The 21,782-nt window shown below is 38.9% G+C and overlaps 2 protein-coding genes across 3 annotated transcripts in view; one reads left to right on the top strand and one right to left on the bottom strand.

Moving 5' to 3' along the window:
• The first annotated feature begins 1,641 nt into the window (after positions 1-1,641).
• Positions 1,642-17,110, top strand: ARG1 (arginase 1). Its single transcript, XM_056126303.1, has 8 exons — positions 1,642-1,785; positions 5,492-5,564; positions 9,233-9,407; positions 11,699-11,858; positions 13,601-13,695; positions 14,784-14,888; positions 15,286-15,422; positions 16,543-17,110. The coding sequence occupies exons 1-8, from the start codon at positions 1,729-1,731 to the stop codon at positions 16,707-16,709; spliced, it is 969 nt and encodes a 322-aa protein (XP_055982278.1). The 5' UTR covers positions 1,642-1,728; the 3' UTR covers positions 16,710-17,110.
• Positions 17,111-19,915: 2,805 nt separating this feature from the next.
• Positions 19,916-21,782, bottom strand: part of MED23 (mediator complex subunit 23) — a 50,676-nt gene continuing 48,809 nt past the window's right edge. For both annotated transcript variants that reach the window (XM_056125975.1, XM_056125976.1), the window contains one exon: positions 19,916-20,990. In XM_056125975.1, coding sequence (XP_055981950.1) covers positions 20,823-20,990 — 168 coding nt within the window. In that variant the 3' untranslated portion in view covers positions 19,916-20,822. The remainder of the gene's footprint in view (positions 20,991-21,782) is intronic.

The following is a 21,782-nucleotide window of genomic DNA, read 5'->3' as shown; positions in this document are numbered from 1 at the left end:
TATTCCATAAGGTCCCAGAGTCTCCAGGAGTAAGCTCTGAGCTTGGCTGAGTGTATTCCCCCCCCACACAACATTTTTAATAATATCGTTTAAAATGGAAGTATAGGGGCTAGAAAGATAGCACAGTGGGTAGGGCATTTGCCTTCCACGAGGCCAACCCAGGTTCAATTCCCAGCATCCCATGTGGTCCCCTGAGCACTGCCAAGAGTGATTCCTGAGCGCAGAGCCAGGTGTGACCCAAAAAGCAAAAAATAAATAAATAAATAAATAAATAATAAAAAATAAAATGGTAGTTTATTTAAGATGCATTTCTTCTAAATTCATACCTTTGCATGACAACTTCCAAGGAGCACACAGGCATACATCTGACAGGCATACATTTTGCCCATGTTTGATTTGACACCTTGCCATGTTTACTCTGAAAATCTCAGTGGCTAGGTGGATCCCAACTGCCTAGGAATGAATCATGGCTCTTTTACAACTTGTGTGTGGCATTTGGCAATCTTCCTGAAGTTTAGTGCCTTCATCATTGAAATGGCACTCATAAAGAGACTTGACATGAAGTTGATACAGGAATGAATATTACTGGAGCTGGAGAAATAGTAGAGGGGTTAAGTTACTTGCCTCACATGTAGCTGACCAGATTTAATCTTTGGCACCACAAACACAGCCAATAGTGACCCCTGAACACAAGAGTAGCCCTGGGCACCACTATGTATGTCCTGAAACCCTTCTTGCAAAAGAATAAATAGTATAAATTATATAAAACATAAAAGCATGTGGTACATCATAGAAACTCCGTGTTTGGTCAAAGAGAAAGTCCCAGAGGTAAGGCATTTGCATTGCATGTGGTGCTTCAGTTGCAACCCTAACTCAAATCCCTGATACCACAAGGGGTCCCTGAGCTCTGACAATGGTCACTCCCAAGCATGTAGCCAAAAACAGCCCTGAGCACTATTGGGTATGCCCCCCAAACCAACCAAACAAGCAAACAAAAACAATATTTTTTTAAAAGCCCACTTATTGTTAGCTATTTTTTACGGCTGTATCTTAATTATTATGATCAAAAAATTTTCCTACACAGCAAATTTCAAAATGAGTCTGGTGGCACTCCTGGACTATTAGTAATCATGCTATTTTACTTTTAGTAATAATCAGAAAAGGAAGTTTTATATATATCTTAGAGATGTAGGAGGTATGTCTCATGGATTAACCATTAATCCTAGTTTGTAAAACCTGAAGCCTGGCTTGTAGGGTTGAAAGGGAGGCGAGAGAGACCATCTTGCTGCTCCGAGCCCAGTGTAATGCCGGAAGACTTAAAATTGTGAAGGAGGTAAGTGTTCTGCCCTGAGTTTGCACAGCCCCAGCCGTGGACCCGCATACATGGTTTTGATGAATTAATAATGTGCAGAAAACATTGTTACTTTGGAAAATCAATGTTGTAATTAAAGATTTGTGTCATCTGTTGTTTGAACTTGGAGAATGAATAGACTTCTTAATTAGAAATCTAGACTGGGAGGACTCCTGATTATTTCACATATAAAGAAGTTGCAAGTCTTCTCGTTGACTGTCATACTTTAGCTCAGTAGGTGGAGCCAATCTTCCTCATTGGATAAACAGATTTAGCTCAATTATAAGTGGAAAATATAGGTGCCCTCTGTTACTGAGGGCTTCAGAGAGTGGTAACTGACTGGAGAACTCAGGTACAGAGACAAGAAGTGTCAGAACATGAGTTCCAAAACAAAATCCATAGGAATCATTGGAGCTCCTTTCTCAAAGGGACAAGTGAGTAAAAAGCCTGGATTTGAATTGCTGCTGGAATGTATTAGAAAGTTCAAGATGTAAAATTAGTAAGGTATGAATGTCTTGTTAACTAGATCCCTGGAATATTTAAGTAAATTTTTAAATCTTCTAGACATTTTCCAGTATAATTATAGTCACAAATATAGTGACTATATTTACTATTATTGTGACTCCTAGTCAGCCAATTTTATTTGAATCTAAAATTTTCCTCTAATTTTTAAGAGAATGTATTTTTATTTACATGTAAATGAACTTTTCTGCATTGTAGCTATGTATTTTAAAAAGTTTTTATGCTTAACTTGCTTTTGGTATAACTGTATGTAAAAAGAGTAAGAGATACTTTTTAAGAAACATGTTTGGTTCGTTATATAATTACTACCTAGAAACTTTCATACATTGGCAGCAACCTTCAGATTTTCTTTTTAATTTGGATGAACAAAATATTATTGATTTATGCAATTTTGTGAACGATGCTTATTATTTGAGCCTTAAAGATTCATGAAAGTGTTAGTTCATGAACTAGAGTCCTTTTTGTAGCTAGAATTCACTTTTTTGAGGGTTAGAAAAAGAAAAACAGAAGGACTCTGACTGCTTATTGACTGAAAGGACTAATTTATGAGACGCCCAGATTGTCAAAACATGCCAACAACATTTAAATATAGTCTTTTTTCCCTGCCTGGACACCACACTCATTCTGGCAATGTAATATAATTACAGACACTCTAGACTTCAGCATGTCTGTGCTTAAAGGTGTGGGGGGAGGTTAAAACTAAAACAAACAAGACCGAGATTTTGTCATTTTATGAAATGAAACTTTCTCCAGGTTTCTCAGAATTCCTTTTGCCTATCTTGGCAGTATGTTAGTTTTGAATATTACTTGGTTTCTGTTTTTTTTTCACTATAAACAAATTTTGGGAGAAGTCTAAGTTTGGAAAGCCCATCTGAATTTTACTGTCAAAATTACAGCTTCTCTTTCCTGGGAGATCTTTCAAAGGTTGTTTGGAACACAGAGACATTTGACTGACAGAGTGTTTCCTTTTATGTTGAGTTCTTCAGCTCACATTCTACACTACACTCACCTATTCTTGGGATAGATTCTAGTGAAGAGAATTAAAATAACAGACCACAAGATAAAAATGATAAGAGGGAAGGATAAAATTCAAAGAGGGAAGGACAAGGAAATGAAGGAAGAAAGGAAGGAAGGAAAGAATGAAGAAAACAGTGAACAGGCTATGCTCCGAAGGGCTCAGTAGAAAGCTTTTGGTAGATAATCACCCTTTGAGGGGAAAACATTTTGAAATAATAGCCTGAAGCTTTTTCTGTTTTCAGCAATTCCTTCAACACCATCCATCCTACCTCCCATAACTCTTCCCCAATTAAATCTTGGCCCCATGAGAGTGAAGCTTATTGTTTCCTGTACAAAGATTCAGAGATTTTTTTATTCTACACTAAATTATAATGTAGAGGGGGTGGGGGAAGGAAGTTAACAGATACGCAGGAGGTTGGAAACATCTGAAATATGGTGGTGGGAAGGTGTAATGGTGGTGGAATTGTTGTTTGAATATTAAATGTAATCAAATATTGTGAACTACTTTATAAAATAAAATTTAAAAAAGTAGAACATAAAAGATTAAAAAAACATATAAACAACTATCACAGCTGTCCAATAATGGAAATAAAGGTTTGAAACACAGGCAAAAGAGAGGCTTAAAGCACAGGTGGCTACAAAGGACCTTGGAAAGGACTCCTCTTTGCTTTACCCTCTTATACCATGGGAGGCAATGAGAGGGAAGTGACAGCAAAATAATTCAGAAGGCGGTATAGTTAGTTTATAGTTAACCAAGACTCAGAAAGGTTTGATCATTTGTTTAAGGACAAAGAATCTTAACTGTGTAAACCCAGACCAAACTGTCTGATCCCAAATCGTGTGCGCATGACCTGAATTAATGCCTTTTTTTTTAATTTATATCCACAGCTGATCTTACATCTGAAACCACTAGGGGTTGGGATTCAGTTTCAAAGTCAATAGTGCTAACACTTTGATTTCCAAAGTGGGCAAATAAAGCAAAACCTGAGTAATGCTCAATATTGAAAAGCAGGAGAGAAGAATAGGGATAGAGAAGTCACTCTGGGAAATTAAAAGAGTATATTAGAGAACATACAGTGTCTTCTCAAAGTCTGTAAATTTTTTTTGCAAAGTTCAAAAGGGACAGAAAATAAAGAAAAGAGAGTTTTATCAACTTGACAATTTTGAACAGCAATTGTCAGCTCTGCACTTCAAAATATAGTGCCACCTGTGTAGAAGATGTTGGTCCAAAAATCAAAGAATCGAGGCAAAACAAGGCAGACACAAGCCCAGGGGCAAATATGAACGAAGAAGTTTTTTTATTGAGTTTTTTTTAAAAGAATACATTGAATGTGCTTGATGGTGAGAAAGGAGCATGAAAAAAGGAATTGACAAAGTATCTTGGACAGAATATCCCTGGCTACTAGAACTGGGAATCTGACCCTGAAGATTTGCCTGACACCAGGGATGGTCATCCGTATATTTGAATTGGAAAGAAATATTTGCTTGGTTTGAAAGAAATATTGACTTCCCCCCACTCCCACACACACACACACGCCATTTTAAACACACACACACACACACACACACACACACACACTCACAATTCTAGAAATACACATTTGTCTTTTGGCATATCATCTAATCTGACAATGTGAAATAAACTTTTGTGTCTAAAAGCCTTGCTAAAACAGAATCAAAGAGACAGAATTGTTTCTTTCGATCTTTAACCTGCCTTCAGAAGGCTGGAGATGATTTACTGCAAGGAGGAAGAGGTGTGCTCCCCTAATGTATAAACAGCAAGGGTGGAATTCTCAGGGATTGCGCTTAATTAGGTCACAGCCTGAAATGGAGGGACAGTCCCTGTGGTCTGTGGTTCAGCTCCCAGGTGATGAGCTTAACTAAGAGCCCGACCTCTTAAGAGGGTCTGTCGATACCTCTCACACCACACTCTTTGTTTCTTGTGCTTGTTGGTTTATTTCCAAGCCCTTACCCTGGTTTGCAGAAGTTTCTTTCACTATTTTTTTTTCTGAGTACCTTCCTGTGTTGTGAGACTCAGCTAGCTGACACATGCCCCATGCAGCCTTATCTGGCACACTGTCACCAGCAGAGTGATGTGGATCATGTTTGTTATTACCTAGTGTGTCTGCACTGAAGCACATCTCCTTGTCCTGGCACTGAAATTCAATATCCAAATTCTTTATGGGAACTTCTAGTTGGTCAACGACATAATCTTTCTTCTTTAAATGTTTGTACCTACATCTGCCTGTTTGCTTGTACAAAACATGTGTTTGCAATACTGAATATTTGGAGGGACTGAAAGAAAAGATCTGGATTTAGAAATTTCAAGGACCAAGCTGTGACCAGACACTGCTACTTGTTAGCTGGACTCCTGTAGCACAATTATATTACTGTTCTAATTCCTGATCCTCCCATTTGACATAGGAGTAATCGAATGGATCTTCTTGTGATTACATGAGAGGATGCAAATTCCTGGCTCTGTAGAAGCTAAAAAAAAAAATGAGCATGACTCTTCAACTGACAAAGTGCTGGAATGAATTACTATTGTGGACATCTTCTAGTCATAAAAATGACTGACTTACTTTATTTTTAATTGTTCAGCCACGAGGAGGAGTGGAAGAAGGCCCAGCAGCATTGAGAAGGGGTGGCCTGCTTGAGAAACTTAAAGATCTAGGTAATTTGTTTTGTTTTGTTTGATGGGCCATGCTCAGCTGTGCTCAGAGCTTACTTCTGGTTCTAAGTTCAGGGATCACTTCTGAAATTAGAGGGAACAGTGGGGCTGGAGGGACCATATGGGGTGCTGGGGATTGAACATGGGTTGGCCATGTGAAAGGCAAGTGACTTACCTTCTGTGCTGTCTCTCTGGTCCCAAGATCTTGGTAATGTTTAAGTTAAAATACGATCAGCTAAATTTTGTTTCTTGTGCTTTTTCTTTTTTTCCTAAGGTCTTACTCTGGTTTGCAAAGAGACCACTATGTAAAAGGAAATAAATGAAATCTAATAATGACAGTGTTTAGTTTTTACGTAGTATGTATATATGGGTATAAACACATACGTAACATGCAAATGAAAAATGCTAGGCTAAGAAAATCTCTTTATGTATTTGTATTTTTTTATGTCCTGGTAAAGTTTTGTACTGGGTATGGAGCACTCTTCATTTATTCCTGCAGAAAATGTGCAAGATAGTCACTATGTAAATCACGTTGGCAGCATTTTAAATACACACACATTTCCCAGATCACCAGATCTGCAGGCTGATGTTCCTGTAAGATCACTCAGGTTTTCTGCTCAGGGTCTGAAGCAACTGCCGTCTCCCTCCCCCGTCCCCTGACTCAGCCTCAGGCTGCTCACTCCTGGGCCCAGTGCCAGTCCCTCAGAGGGCAGGAAACTACTGCAAGCCTCAAGATTCAACATCCCAGGACCGCTCTCTGCCTCTTCCTGCCCCAGCACAATTGGCAGAGGGGAAACAGGTGACCAGACAGGCAGCCTGTGTGACAGGGCTCTGCCAGGATCATCTCACGGCTGCAACCCCAGTAGTGTGTGTGTGTGTGTGGGGGGGGTCTCCGGTATAGTGGTGGCCTCTTGCAGGTCCTTGTGTACGGACATCCCTGCATAGTTATCAATGAGACATTTTGTTCCTTCCAAAAGAAAAAGAATACCCAGCAAATACACTCCTAGGTATTTACCAAAAATAAGTAAAAACATTAACCTACAAAGATGTACACTTGAATATTTGTAGCAATATACATCTATATTATATTACATGAATCTATTTTGTTTTTGGGGCCACACCCAGAGATACTCAGAGATTACTCCTGGCTTTGTACTCCGGGATTATTCCTGGTGGTGCTTGGGAGTCCATATTGGATGCCGATTGTACCTGGGTTGCCACGTGCAAGGCAAACACCCTGCGCACTGCTCTGGCCACCAGTAGCAATATTTTCAATAACACAAAATGAGGAAACTAAAAATGCCTATTAAGTGGTGAATGAATAACTAAAAAGTGGTGCTTGTGTGTGAGTAGTATTCAACAATTAAAAAAAGAAACACAGGCAAGAACATGGATGAATCTTTAGAACAATTTGCAAGCAAATGAAGCTAGAAGAAAAAAGACTGCATATTTTATCTAGAAAAGACACAAACATAATAACCAATCAAATCAACAGTTGCCTGGCAGAGGAGATAAGGGGACTGTCTGCAAAGAGGCACAAGAAAATGTGGGGGTCAGTGAGTTTCCAAAAGAAAATCGTGGGTACGCACAAGGGGCACGAGAGTTCACTAGCCGAGAACCATTCCCCTGGCCTGCCCAAGGTGATGGGTGAAGGATTGGGGAAACAGAAACAGGGACTGGGGCTTTCTGGTAGTCAGTTTATTTCTCTCTCCTCCTCAGCGTCATCTGATCTCTCCCTTACAGCACAATTATAGTCATTGTTTTGGTCATAGTCCCAGTCATCATAGTTCCTTCCTCCTCATCCTCATCTTAGTCCTCCTAGTTCCTCTCTCTCTTCCTCAGAGTTCCCACTCTCCCCTTACAACATAGTTAGGTAGAAATCATGAAAGTTGGGGGTACATGTACGTGGGGTTGAACATTGTCATAACAACACACAGAGTTAAGCCACTCCTTCTAGGGAATTTCTGGGAGATTAACTCAAAGACAAAATCTCCAGATTACTAGGAGATCCACTTAAGGGTGGGATTCCATCTAGGGTATCTTTCTTTCTCCTTTACTCCTTTACTCAGCTGGTAATCATTTAAACAATCATAGTAAATTTACTTCTTATAGTATTTCTAGTCATTTTGTATGAACTCAGAGATATACTAAGCTTAAAGGACGGCTCTTCCTGGGGACAACTTGCTGCATATCCCCCTCAGGCCAGGTTAGTCTTTCCTAACCCATCAAGGTCCCGAACTTGACCTTGACTGAATAGTTACTTCTTTTTGGGTCATGACAGAGTTTGTTCCATGACCGCTCTCTTAACTTATTATACTTATGGCAATTAATTTGTCCCCTTCTGATGCCAGGGTAGCTTACAGCTTGCTCTGGATCCATCAGGTTCCTTCATCGGGACCCTGCTTTTGGAGCACTAGGAACTAAGGGCAACTGAGGCTTAAGTCAAGTAAATATAGATGCCCAGGAGTAAATATTATTTGGAGTCAATTAACTTCCGTGTTACAAAGTATAGCACGAACTGTCTTCCTGTGTCTATAGAAAAAGAATATTGCTAAACCATGCAAGTGACAAAAAGGAAAGAGAAAAGCAATATAGGATTATTAGTGCTTGATGCTGGAGCAATAGCACAGTGGTAGGGCATTTGCCTTGCATGCAGCCAGCCCGGCCGAGCCGGGTTCGATTCCTCCACCCCTCTCGGAGAGCCCAGCAAGCTACTGAGAGTCTCTCACCCGCAAGGCAAAGCCTGGCAAGCTACCTGTGACGTATTCAGTATGCCAAACACAGTAACAACAAGTCTCAAAATGGAGAAGTTACTGGGCCTGCTCGAGCAAATCGATGAACAACGGGAGGAGAGTGACAGTGACAGTGACAGATGTAATTGGTTGTGCCTCAGGTGCACTGTTGTGAAAGTAACTCAATAAACCTAAGCTCCCTGAGGGAGGAACAAGGACAATTCAATGTTATCCAATAGGGGTCAACATACATGTTCTAAATCTTGATCAGGCTGATGGCTGCAAGACTCAATATTTTTAAAATTCGTTGACCTGTATACTTAAAATTGGTGAATTTTAGCAAGTAATAATTACTTCAAAAAAAAACCCAATATGTGTTTTTTAAAAAACCCAATATGGAACAGAAGGCTTGCCACAACACTGCTCTTTGGTTAAATGTCTTAAAGATGTTAATGAATTATAGAAACACAAGGAGCGGTAATAAAAAAAATGCTCAATGACTAGTTCATTCAAAACAGTGAACTGATCTCATATAGAATTTTTAGGAAGTTCTTAGGAATTTTGGCCACTAATATAGAAACAAAGTGACATTGTTCATTAGTTCCAAAGGGAAAGACTACCATGGCTGTAATAGTATTTAAACTAACTGGGTCCACCAGGAAGTGTTTTCTGAGAACCTGGTATACAAGAAGGCAGCATCAGTGTGCATTGCTAGATGGTTTGTGAAAAAGTAGACATAGTTTCACCTTGATGGCATTTAGTTACGACAAAGTCTTCGAGGCTTTCTTCGCTCACATTTTAGAAAGTGCACTCATTTTATAAATCACACTCAGATGGCTTTGTCAATATATGTATATATTATATTTTATATCTACTGTGCAGTATATATGTATATATCATATACATTTTATAACCTGATACTCTTAATTTTAATTATAGAGTGTGATGTGAAAGATTATGGAAATCTGCCCTTCGCTGATGTCCCTAATGATACGCCCTTTCAAATCGTGAAATTCCCAAGATCTGTGGGCAAAGCCAATGAGCAGCTGGCCGGTGTGGTGACAGATGTCAAGAAGAATGGAAGGATCAGCCTGGTACTGGGAGGAGACCACAGGTCTGGCTGAATGGTTGTCTCTTTGGGACTATGTCACAAATGACAAAATGGAAGTCCAACCAGAATTTATGAGGAGAGAGAAAGAGAGAGAGAGAGAGAGAGAGAGAGAGAGAGAGAGAGAGAGAGAGAGAGAGAGGGAGAGAGAGGGAGAGAGGGAGAGAGAGAGAATTGAGTGAAAGATTTGATCAATATTTAAAGCATACTTTCTCACTTTTTAAATGTTACTTGTTACTGCTTCATTTTTTGAAAAACAGACTTAGCTCCATTTTAAAGTCCCACAATATCAACTATTCCAGAAAAAAAGATAACATATGAATAGATTCCAGTAAAATGTCCATCAAAGAATGAAATTTCTAAATAGGAAATGAGGATATTCTTAGTTTATTTTGCTTCATTTCCAACAATAGTATACAAAAATACATATTAAAAAACTGCAATGAAGTTTCCTAATAATTATTTGAGCAAGAACTGAAAATCTGGCATATATTTTTCCTACCATAGTTTTTCCTTGTGTATGATTTTAACAATTTTGTGTATGGGTTGCTCTTAATCTGGAGTATGAATTTTCATATTACTTTGTGCTACATACAATAATTTTTTATTGTTGATTAAATTTGGGACTGTAAAGAGTACAGAGAGTAGGGTGTTTGCCTTGCAATGGGCAAACTGGTACTTGTTCCCCAGCACCCAATGTGGTCTCCCAGTTCTCTCCAAAAGTGATCTCGAAGTGCAGACTCAGGATTAAGCTCTGAGCACTAATGGCTATCCTCCCGCACCCCTCCCCCCCCCAAAAAAACAAACAAAAACAGTGGGTGGAGCATTTGCCTTGCATGAGGCCAGGCTGGGTTTGATCCATGGCATCTCATATGGTCCCCTGAACCCACCAGAAGTGACCCCTGAGCACAGAGCCAGGAGTAAGCCCTAAGCAAAGCCAGGTGGCCAGGTGTGGTCCAAAAATCAAAAACAGTTTCATAAATTTTCATCAAAGTTTTATACCACTGTGTGGCATAGACAATGTCAGATATTCAAGTAATTTTCTAATTTTCATCACTGTATAAGCAGGGTTTAAGGCACTTGCTTTGCGTAAGGCTGACTTTGATTCAATTCCCTAATCTCTGAGCACAGAGCCATGAGTAGCCCCTGAGCACTCCAGGTGTGGCCCAGAAGTTTACCCCATCCCAATTTTTTTCATCATTTAGAAAAATGTAGAAAACTATTTTTGTGCATTCACCTTTTAAATATTTACTTTAGAGCTCCCAGATAATTTTCTAGATTATGATTGGACCAAAAATTATAAACATTAAAGGTTGATATTTCTAAATAAATGGGAAATTGAGACATTCTTAGCTTATCTATGATTCTTCAAGACAATTTGGTTTTCTTTAACTCCTTGAGTTTTCTACTCTAAATACAATATAACAGGGCTTCTGTAACCAAATTGCAAGTGAGAAATTGAGGCTTGCTTTCTTTTTAAGTAGAAAAAACTTGCAATTGGCAGTTTAATGAGTGATATCAAAATGCAAAACACCTGAAGGGAAAACAACTGTAGAGTTTAATCATTAATTCCTGAACATCAGGGCACAATTACCTCTACTCTAAGAATTTAAACATTTATGATACACAAACAGCGATGGGTGAGAGATACTTTTCATTGCTGTGTAAAATATTCCACAGCTGTTCCATTCTGACAAATTCTCTGGGCCATGAAGCCTTTAGAATGAACTCTGAGGTTCTGTATTAGGTCAGAGTGAGTTCTCAACAGTATGGAAGGAGAGCAAAGTTCAAGGAGAACACTGGAAAGAGAGAGTGAGTCCTTAGCATACACTGGCAGAGCAGAGGTTGTATACTTCTGTATGGTGCCCTCTAGTTTAAGAAAAATGGAAGAAACCTGTCAGAATTCACTTGGTAGAATTATGTATCTCCTAAGGAAGATGAGTGTAAAAAGAATTAGCCAAACTAATCCTGAAATTAGATTCATGTCTCATGCTAATGTATTTCTTGTGTGATTGGTACTTCAAAACAATGTTTAATTGTTGATGAAACTATAATTCGCAGTTTTATTAGGTAGTTTAGAAACCTATCCTTTCATTTCCGTAATGCTCTCTATGAAAGTAGACATTGTTAGGATTAAGTGTAAGCTGTATTTAATCTTTGTTAAAATTGTTTTGTTAACATGTCTAATTTAAATCTTATGGGAAATGTTGGTCAATTTGACATAAATAGGAATTGAGTTAATGTGATGCATATAATATTGGAAACCTGATGAGTGTACATAATTTTATCCCCCAAAGTTTGGCGATTGGAAGCATCTCTGGCCATGCCAAGGTCCACTCGGATCTCTGTGTAATTTGGGTGGATGCTCACACAGATATCAACACTCCACAGACAACATCAAGTGGTAACTTGCATGGACAACCCGTGTCTTTCCTCCTGAAGGAACTAAAGGGCAAGGTAAAGGACTAGTTGCTGTTCTACTAAATAATTATTAACGCAAATTCAGGAGGTGGGAGGGAAGAAAGAAATCTTGTGTTTAAGTCAGGGTGATAATTCAAAGGTGGGGGCACATGCCTTGCATACACAGGGCTCTGGGTCCAATCCCCAATCATCATGGCTTCTGGAGAACCAATAGGTATAGCCCTATTGGTTTTTAAAACTGCTGGGCAGCCCCACACCCCCTACACCCCCAGACAAAAACAAAGTGAAACAAAACAAAACCCAAACAAACAAAAGGAAAACCCACACTATCTTATTTGGAAATAATCTAGTCTCCAATAATTCCTCTGCATCCAAAAAAGCATAAGATTGTATGATAAAGGTGCTGAGATTCTCTACTTCCTTCTTACTAACTTACCAACTGATTTCATTTATTTTTCCATCTTAATTTTTTTAAATAAATCTATTATTGGGGTTGGGGAGATAGTCCAAAGGATAGGATAGTTGCCTTGCATAAATCTGACCTGGGTTCCATCCCCATCTGGTCCCTCATGAGATCACCAGGAGTGATCTCTGAATGAAGAGACAGGAGTCACCCCTGAGCATTGCTGGTATGTTTTATGAATACAAAAACTGAAAGTATGGTATGAAGTCTATATCTAAACAGTTTTTTACAAAAAACTAATGCATACCGAAAATGATTTTACAATGTTTTAGATGCAAGTCTAGACAATGTCAAGAACCAGTGAGGTTTATGATTCAAAACAGCATTTTGAGTATTAGTTAATTCTAGTTAGGGCTGGAGTGATAGCACAGCGGCAGGGTGGTTGCCTTGCACGCAACCAACATGACCGACCCGAGTTCGATTCCTCTGCCCCTCTCGGAGAGCCCGGCAAGCTACCGAGAGTATCTTGCCCGCACGGCAGAGCCTGGCAAGCTACCCATGACGTATTTGGTATGCCAAACACAGTAACAAGTCTCATGATGGAGACGTTACTGGGTCCGCTCGAGAAAATCGATGAACAACGGGAGGACAGTGACAGTGACAGTTAATTCTAGTTAAAACTGTCCCTGGCGCCATGAAATCCCATCAATGGCCAAGATACAGAGACTATAAAACAAAGCCCCCTATAGTTTAGTCCTCTTTCTCAGAGAACCCGGCAAGCTACTGAGAGTATCCTACCCACATGGCAGAGCCTGGCAAGTTTCTGTGGTGTATTCGATATGCCAAAAGCAGTAACAATTATGTGTCTCATTCTCCTGACCCTGAAAGAGCTTCCAATGTGGCACCATTGGGAAGGACTACTAAGGAGAAGCTGCTAAAATCTCAGGGCTAGGACAAATGCAGATGTGACGGGCATTGAGCAAATCGATGAATAACGGGACGTCAGTGATAGTTAATTCTAGGATAAAAAAAAAAATTTTGGAGACCAGTAAGATATTACATCAGCTATGGCGCTTGTCTCATACTTGACTAACCTGTATTTGATCCCTGGCACCCCAAAATATAATCCCCAGAGCCCCGCCAGTAGTGATCCCTGAACACAGAGCCAGGATTCATCCCTTAATATGCCCAAAGCAATTAAAGACATCAGGGGGAGAGGCAGATATTCAAGTGTTAATTTTTCTTGTATCTTAACAATTTCCTCAATTTTTAGGTTCTAAGTATAAGATATATGCAATTAAACCAATGCCCTTGACTTTCAATAGATTTCCTCAAAAGGAACATATATAACCAAATGGAAATATTGCAATTTTAGATCCCTGATATACCAGGATTCTCCTGGGTGACTCCCTGCATAACTGCCAAAGATATCGTGTATATTGGCCTGAGAGATGTGGACCCTGGAGAACAGTAAGTTTCTCTCTTGATGTGATTTACCTTCATCTCTATCCTTTTGAGTGTTCAGCTTACTTATGTGAGTCAAATAGAGAAGAGAAAATTATTTTAAACACCAACTTATAAATCTTTTAAAATCCATTTAATATTATTGAATACACATAACAAATAAATTTACAGACAGTGCAAACATGTGTATGCAGGTATTCAGATAATTTGAAAGGGCCTTTCATTGGTGCCCAGAGACCATTCCTAGTAGTGTTCAGCTTGGCGGTGCAGGCCTGAAGGGTCAGAGCTCATGTCTCCAGGGACCCTGTGCTGCTTGGTCCTGGCAGTGATGGCGACCACCAGGGACAAAACTGCTGGTGACAGGGCAAGACATATGTTGTCAGGGATCCCACATCAAGTTTTGTGTTGGGAGGCATGTGTTTCAACCCTTTGATCTATTTCCTTGGCCCCTAAAGTGATTTACTTTAAGTAATTTTTTTTTTCAGTTAAAGAACCATAACTTACAAAGTTGTTTATAGTTGAGTTTGGAGCATGTAATATTTCAACACCAATTATAACACCAGTATCAACTTCCCTCCACCAGTGTCCTCATATTACTTCCCTTCAGTCCCCCTTGGCACCCACTCCCCTTTGCCCCCTCCCCACTGCCTGCCACCTTTTTTTTTAAATTGAGTCACTGTGAGATACAGTTATAAAGAAGATCATGATCGGGTTTCAGTCATACAGCGCTGTAACATCCATCCCTTCACCTGTGTACATTTCCCACCACCAATGTCCTCAGTTTCCCTCCTGCCACCCTTCCCCCCACCCCCCATTGTGTGTCTACCTGCCAGCCTCCTTGACAGGCGAATTACAAAGTTTGGGTGGTTGTGGCTTAATGTTAGTTTTCAGTGCTGTGGAGTTTGTGCTTGGGACATATAGCTATGTACTTAAAATGACTTAAAAAATCTTAATTGATTTGCTATTAAAAATATACATAAACACAAATAGTTCCTAGAAGCTAATATAAACTTGAACTTTCTTTAAAAGGAATCAGGACACAGAATCAGCCTCCTTACTAATTATAGATTATCTTAATATATCCCCTTTCATAGCTATATTTTGAAAACTCTTGGTATTAAATTCTATTCGATGACTGAAGTGGACAGACTGGGAATTGGCAAAGTGATGGAAGAAACACTCAGTTACCTACTGGGAAGGTATGTACTTCTGTGCATTTGTGTGCAGGTGTTTACATGGATATTACTTAAAAGAACTATTACTGGGGCTGAAGCAATAGCACAGCGGGTAGGGCGTTGCATTGCATGAGGCCGACCTGGATTGATTTCAAGCATCCCATATGGCCCCCTGAGCACTGCCAGTTCTAATTCCTGAGTGCAAAGCCAGGAGTAACCCCTGTGTATGGCCAGGTGTAACCCGAAAAGCCAAAAAAAAATCTATTAAGAGCTATTACTGACAGTAGTCAGTCAATATTAAGGGCTTCAGTCAAGTCAGAATTTCACTGAGTTGTTACCATTTATAAAATAAGAATTGTATTTATTTACTAAATATTAAACCACCGTCTTTAAATTGAATTGCTTTCATATCTCTTAAAAGAAAGAAAAGACCAATTCATCTGAGCTTTGATGTTGATGGACTGGACCCATTTTTCACACCAGCTACTGGTACTCCAGTCCCGGGAGGTCTAACGTTCAGAGAAGGTCTCTATATCACAGAAGAAGTTTGCAAAACAGGTGGGTAAACATCTGAGTGGCCTGAAACCCGATCATGAATAATTTTGTAATTCATGGTGATTAGTTAAAAATTCACAATCACAAATCATCCTGTTATTCGTCGATTGCCTCAAGCAGGCCCCAGTAACGTCTCCTTCATCCTAGCCCTGAGATTATATTCAAGGCTCTTTAGGAGAACGAGACCCATCATTGTTACTGGTATTTGTCATATTGGCTACGCCACGGGGAGTTTGCCAGACTCTGCCGTGTGGGCAGGCTACATTCGGTAGCCTGCCAGTTTGTCCAAAGTAGGAATGAGATAATAAGATGTCATAATAAGATATCGCGCGGAATGAGGCCGCGCGGTTCCGGGAACTGGTTTTTATAGTCTCTGAGTCTTGGCCGCTGATAGGATTACACGGCGCCAGGGGGCCAGTTGGTGGGTGTGACCCCGCCTACTGGAATTTGGAGGATCTAGGTGGAGGATGCTCGGCCCAAATTCGAGTAGGCTTGGAGATCTCAGCCCCAGAACCCACGTGACTTTGTCCCTCTGCCAGTACCTTCATGTGTGCGGAGAGTGGTCTCAGCATGGTGGTGGCTGGTCCTGGAGGTCTTCGGCTGCCGGACTCCTGGTCGGGGCGGGGAGGAAAGCTCAACCCGCTCCCCTCCAAGGGGCCCCGGAGTTTTGTGTAGTTAAAAATTAAAAAACAAAAATGTTCATTTAAAATGGAAAAAAACAATCTTCCAACAAATAAAAAAATTGACTAGTTAAAGAAGTCAGTATAGGGGCTGGGGCAGGGTCCTTGCTTTACACCTGGCCGACCTGGGTTTGATCCCTAGCACCCATATGGTCCACCCCTCCCCCCCTTGAAGCACCACCAGGCATAATTCCTGCTTGCAGAGCCAGGTGTGTGGCCCCATACTCCCCACCAAAAAAGTCATTATACACTTGGTCAACACATATTCATACCTCCCTGATATGGAAGTCAAGCCACAGTTGACAATTCCAGAGTGCTCATCATATAATGCACTAATGTGTTCTCTGTTAGTTACCTTCTCTCCTGGATATTTGATTTAACTTGTACCCATTTAAAAATGCCAACTATTTAATACATCACCTTATTTCTATTTACTATCCTAGGACTCCTCTCAGGATTAGATATCATGGAAGTGAACCCATCTCTGGGAAAGACACCAGAAGAAGTAACTCGGACAGTGAATACGGCAATAGCAATAACCTTGTCCTGTTTTGGAGTTGCAAGGGAGGGTAACCATAAGCCTATAGACTACCTTAGTCCACCTAAGTAAATGTGGAAGCAAATATATAAAAATCTTACAGCTAATGACCTAAGTAGCAAGTCTAATAATTTACTTAACCTTATAGTTATCCTCCTCAAACTTTAGTTTTCCAGAAAATTATTTTGCCTTGGTAAATACTAGTACAATCAGTATAAATCCTATCAACTCCCTCACGGTGTAAAATTCAAGATCTGCAAATTCAAACTTTTGTAAAATTAAAAAGTTTCTTTTCCCATTTTGAGCCTTAGAAAGAGAATATACAGTAATTTTCAAATGAAAATACACACACACACTTATTTAAGTCCTTACATTGAGGGACTCCTTGCTCAGCAGAAAAGGATACTCCACGTATAAAGCCATTCCATGCTGTTCAAAATGCATAATTTTATAATAAACTCTTTGTAAGATTATATTGTGTCTATGTTTCTACATACATGCAACACAAGTATTCTGTCTCATACAAAGACTTTGAAAAATAAATTGAAATTATTATCCCCAAAAATGTTCTAAGACCTTAGTGAAGCTATTTCAACTCCGACATTGATACTTCATCTAAAATGGGTAAAATGGCTTGGGAAATCTCTAAATTCATCAACTTTAGATGGCCAAATTTTACTTGTTCTGAACCTCAACCTTGGCTTATATTTTAAGCATGACTGCTCTCCATCTAACCTTTAAAGAAATCATACTGCTAATCTGTTTCTAAACTCAACTAATTCAGATGGGAATTTTACCGAAAATAATCTGTGGCTTCCAAATGCCCTACAATTCACTCACAGCACCTGCAGTATGTCTCAGCTAAAATCCAAAAAATTCTTCTTGGCTCTGGGATATAGTGAAAAAGGGAGGAAAAGGTGAGAACAAATTAAAATAAAAAGAACGGAAACAGGGGCTGGAGCAATAGCACAGCGGGTAAGGCGTTTGCCTTCCACGCGGACAACCCGGGTTCGATTCCCAGCATCCCATATGGTCCCCTGAGCACCGCCACGGGTAATTCCTGAGTGCAGAGCCAGGAGTAACCCCTGTACATCGCCAGGTGTGATTCCCCCCCCCAAAAAAAAAAAACCAGCAAAAAAGAAAAATGGAAACAAAGGCGTTCTCTTCTCCCAATTTATATAGCAACCAGTAGCATCTATAATAAGGCAAGCTCAATGAAAGGACTTTGTTATTGTTGTTTAACGATTGCAAGAACAACAGCCTCTACCATCCTGATTTTCCTGTGCAGTGCAGAATTTTAAACTATTTGTCACTGTGGATTTTGTAAGATATTTAAAAACTATTTTTAGATAAAAACAATTATGATAAATCCTACTCTAGAAATCCTTGTTCAATACATCGACCACATATAGTTTAAATAATGAAAAGTTAATAAAATTAGAATGTTAGTCTCATTCCACGTTCTCAGTCGACTTGGTAGCTCCTATTACACAGGCAAAGACATAGAGAACATTTCTAACTCTGCAGGAAACCCCGTTCCCTACTTCCTACTGCCCTAGTCATTATGCAATAAATATAAAGGCATTTCTCCCTCAGCTGCTTTCTAAAATCAAATGAAGTTTCTGTATTCACTTACTGTCTCTGAAGAATAATTACTTTTCTTTAAAGAAGTCTCTTTGGAGGAGCACTAGAACAGCAGGTAGCTTGCAAGTTGCCAACCTGGGTTCTATCCCCAACATCTCATGTGGTCCCCTGAGCAACAAGAGGAGTAATTCCTATGCGCAGAGCCAGGAGTAACCCCTGAGCACCATAGGGTATGGCCCCCCCACCAAAAAAAAAAAAGGAAAAAAAAATCTCTTTGAAGGAAAAATCATGTTCCCTTTTATTAAGCTAGGGGGAAAAACAGAATTTTCCTCTCTGAGTTTATACTGTATTATTTCTATAATTACAATCCCAATGTATATGTCCTTAAAGACATGGTAACAGATTTTGATTTTCTCTCTTATTTGCATAATGCAAGTATCATAATTATCCCACTCCTAGGACCTCAAAGCAATATAATCTTTGTGGCAGTTAGACTGAAATTGAAATTATGTTAAGAAAAATATAATACTTGAAGTCATTTCTTGTATGACTTTTCTAGAGAACTCTTTTTTTTTTTTATGTTTCAGTCATACACAGCAATTCTTAGGGCTTAATCCTGGTTTAATGGTCAGTAATCACTCCTGACAAGTGCTGTGGGACTATATGGGATGCTGGGGGTTGAACCTGGGTTGGCTGCATGCAAGGCAAGCATCCTCCCCGCTGTACTATCTTACAGGGCCAGAGAATTTTTTTTAAAGATCTCTATTTTTTATTCATTTATTTTTTAATTGAATCACAGTGAGACACATTTATAAGGTTGTTCACGATTATTCTCAGTCATATATTGTTTCAACCCCCATCCCTTAACCGATGTACATTTCCCACCACCAATACCAATGTCCCCAATTTCCCTTCTGTCCCTACTCCCACCCACATCTGCTTTTGTGGCAGGGACTTTTCTTCTCTCTGTCTCTCTTTCTCTCTCTCTCTCTCTCTCTCTCTCTCTCTCTCTCTCTCTCTCTCTCTCTCTCCCTCCCTCTTCTTGGGCACTATGGTTGGCAATAAAGATACCAAAAGCTAATCATGTATATCCCTTTACCTACTTTCAACACTCAGTTCTTGTCCACAGTGATCAATTCTAACTATTATTGTCATACTGGTCCCTTTTCTATCCTAACTGCCTTCCGTCCCCCACACACTTTGGTAACCTTCCAACCACTGACCAGTTCTCCTGGCCCCTATTTTTCTTTGCCTTGGATATCAGTCTCATACTATTTGTTGCTTTATCTCTCAGAAATAAGTGCAGTAATTCTGTATCTCTCCCTCTTCTTTTGACTCATTTTACTTAGCAAGATACTCTCTATGTCCATTTTCTGGAGAATTTTACTCTACTGTTAACTTAGAAAAATTACTTATACTGTGATATAAATTTTAAGCTAGATTTTTATGGCAAAAATTTTTACTGATTACAATATTATGAATCATAGAAAGGGCTAGGAAGAATATTTGGAAATAAAATTTGGAAGTTTATATAGCTGGCTACCTCTCACTGTCTTAAATAATTTATTAACTCTTAATTCCCAGGCCAGTATCCGACACAGTCCTGGTCCGATCAGATACCCATGGATATATCCCAGCTCTCTATTACAAATCTGCCAGCAGGCAACCTGCCACACAACACTCACTCAATGGAGTAACAAATAAGAAAGTTTATTCAACAGGTTTTACTATTATTTTTTCAGTTTTTACATTTTTTATACCATTCATTCCCAAATTAACAAATGATCTTTCAAAATCCAATATATCCTTAAGAACAAAAATGTATATTTAAAAATTATATGTTTTAAAATATAAAGATTATAAAAATTCTAAGAATCACATTGTCTGCCAGGTGAGAATTTCAACCTGGAAAAGTAATTAATTCATATTTAAAAACACAGATACAATTTGGAAGTTTATACATTTTCTGACTCTTCTTTTGCTTCCAACTTATTTCATGTAAATTCATGACCACTGCAAAGGCAAAAATTCTCAATCTACTTGATAAGAAATAGTAGCCCATTTTCTTAGAAATCTGATACAAATGTAAGCTACTTAAAAATATACATGCAGCCATGTTTGCTCCTGCGATGCATTCTAGTGTTTCACATGACAAAAGTCTTGTAGCCCAAAGATAAACCAAAAAACATATACAAGAGGATTCATACTATTTCACAAGTATAGAACATTTAAAACAATTTATCTGGAGACTGCATTTGTCAATAATAATAATAATAATAATAAAAAGTTAAAAATACAAGGATAAAAAAGACTATGTCTATCTAGTAATAGTCATTTGATCACAGATATATTCCTAGGTAGTTTGAATAAATTGTTGTAGGTAAGAAAAACATGTAAATTACTTATCTCTTAGAGACAAATATGTAATAGGGAGAAAGGAGTCTAAGGTACAAAAAGATTCATCATCTGAATCAAAATAAAACAATCTGAACTTCATTGCTTCTACTACATCACTGCAGCATGATCATGTTCAGATAGAATAGATGTGAGTGCACTTTCCAAACAGTTATGTTTCCATCTTCAATGCCGTGCACCTGGATATCACTGGGTAACTGGTAGGGACACGGGCACCGGGTTGGACTGTGGTGCTGGAGACCCATTGTTCATGGACTGTGGAGGCACTGATGCTGGTTCCATCTTACTGATGTGTGTGATGAATCGGAGACGGAGTTTTAAAGCTGGTTTCAAATTACAGATAATCTTTTCAACCTAAGACAAAAGACCACATTAAAAAAATATTTTAAAAAGAGAACGTCAATTTTCACCTTTTAAAAATATTTTCCCATTACCCTTAACAACAAACTTGGAAGTAGAGTGTGACAGCTAAGAAACTTCTCTACAAGGCTTTATGTTTTTTACAAAAGCAGATACAATTATTTCTCTTCAGGAAAAAAACTGTTGTCCCTCACACATATGCACAAACTATATACCCATTGACCTAACTAGCTAGTCATCCACTACCAAAAGCTAGTACAGCTAATGTTAACTGTACATAAAGTTAAACACTTTATTAAAATGCAATTTTCACAAAAGCACAATTATATTTTGTAGTTCTTAGAATAACATAGCCATAGTATTTCTTCACAGAATAATTTTTTTTTTTGTTTTGATCTATAGCTGGAATTCAGTAAATTAAATTAACTGTACTCCTACTTAAAATAAAACATGCTGATGCTGGATCACACCACCGGGAACTCACACTTTCGTGTGGTTTAATTAACACAAATTGTTGCACAGGAGTCAGTGTGTTACAGAAAAACGTTAGGCAACTTTATAGCTTACTCAGCGATTTTATAGCTTACTCAGCTTGACTAAAAATGATCTGTTCATTAACAATTTTTCCTGTCTCACTGTGCTTTCCTTAGGTTAAATTATGAAATATATGCTAAACAAACTATTTCTGTACTATTTTCCACTCCACTCTTCTTGGCAATGCTGTCAAGGCTTATAAAGGTACACTGCACTATCCCCAGCTCTAAGCAAAATGCCCAGCAGATGAGA

The sequence above is a fragment of the Sorex fumeus genome, unplaced genomic scaffold, assembly GCF_029834395.1.
Source record: "Sorex fumeus unplaced genomic scaffold, SorFum_2.1 ptg000061l, whole genome shotgun sequence".
NCBI classification, from domain to species: Eukaryota; Metazoa; Chordata; class Mammalia; order Eulipotyphla; family Soricidae; genus Sorex; species Sorex fumeus.
The sequence above is the reverse complement of the archived record's forward strand: the minus strand, read 5'-3'. Positions and strand labels throughout refer to the sequence as shown.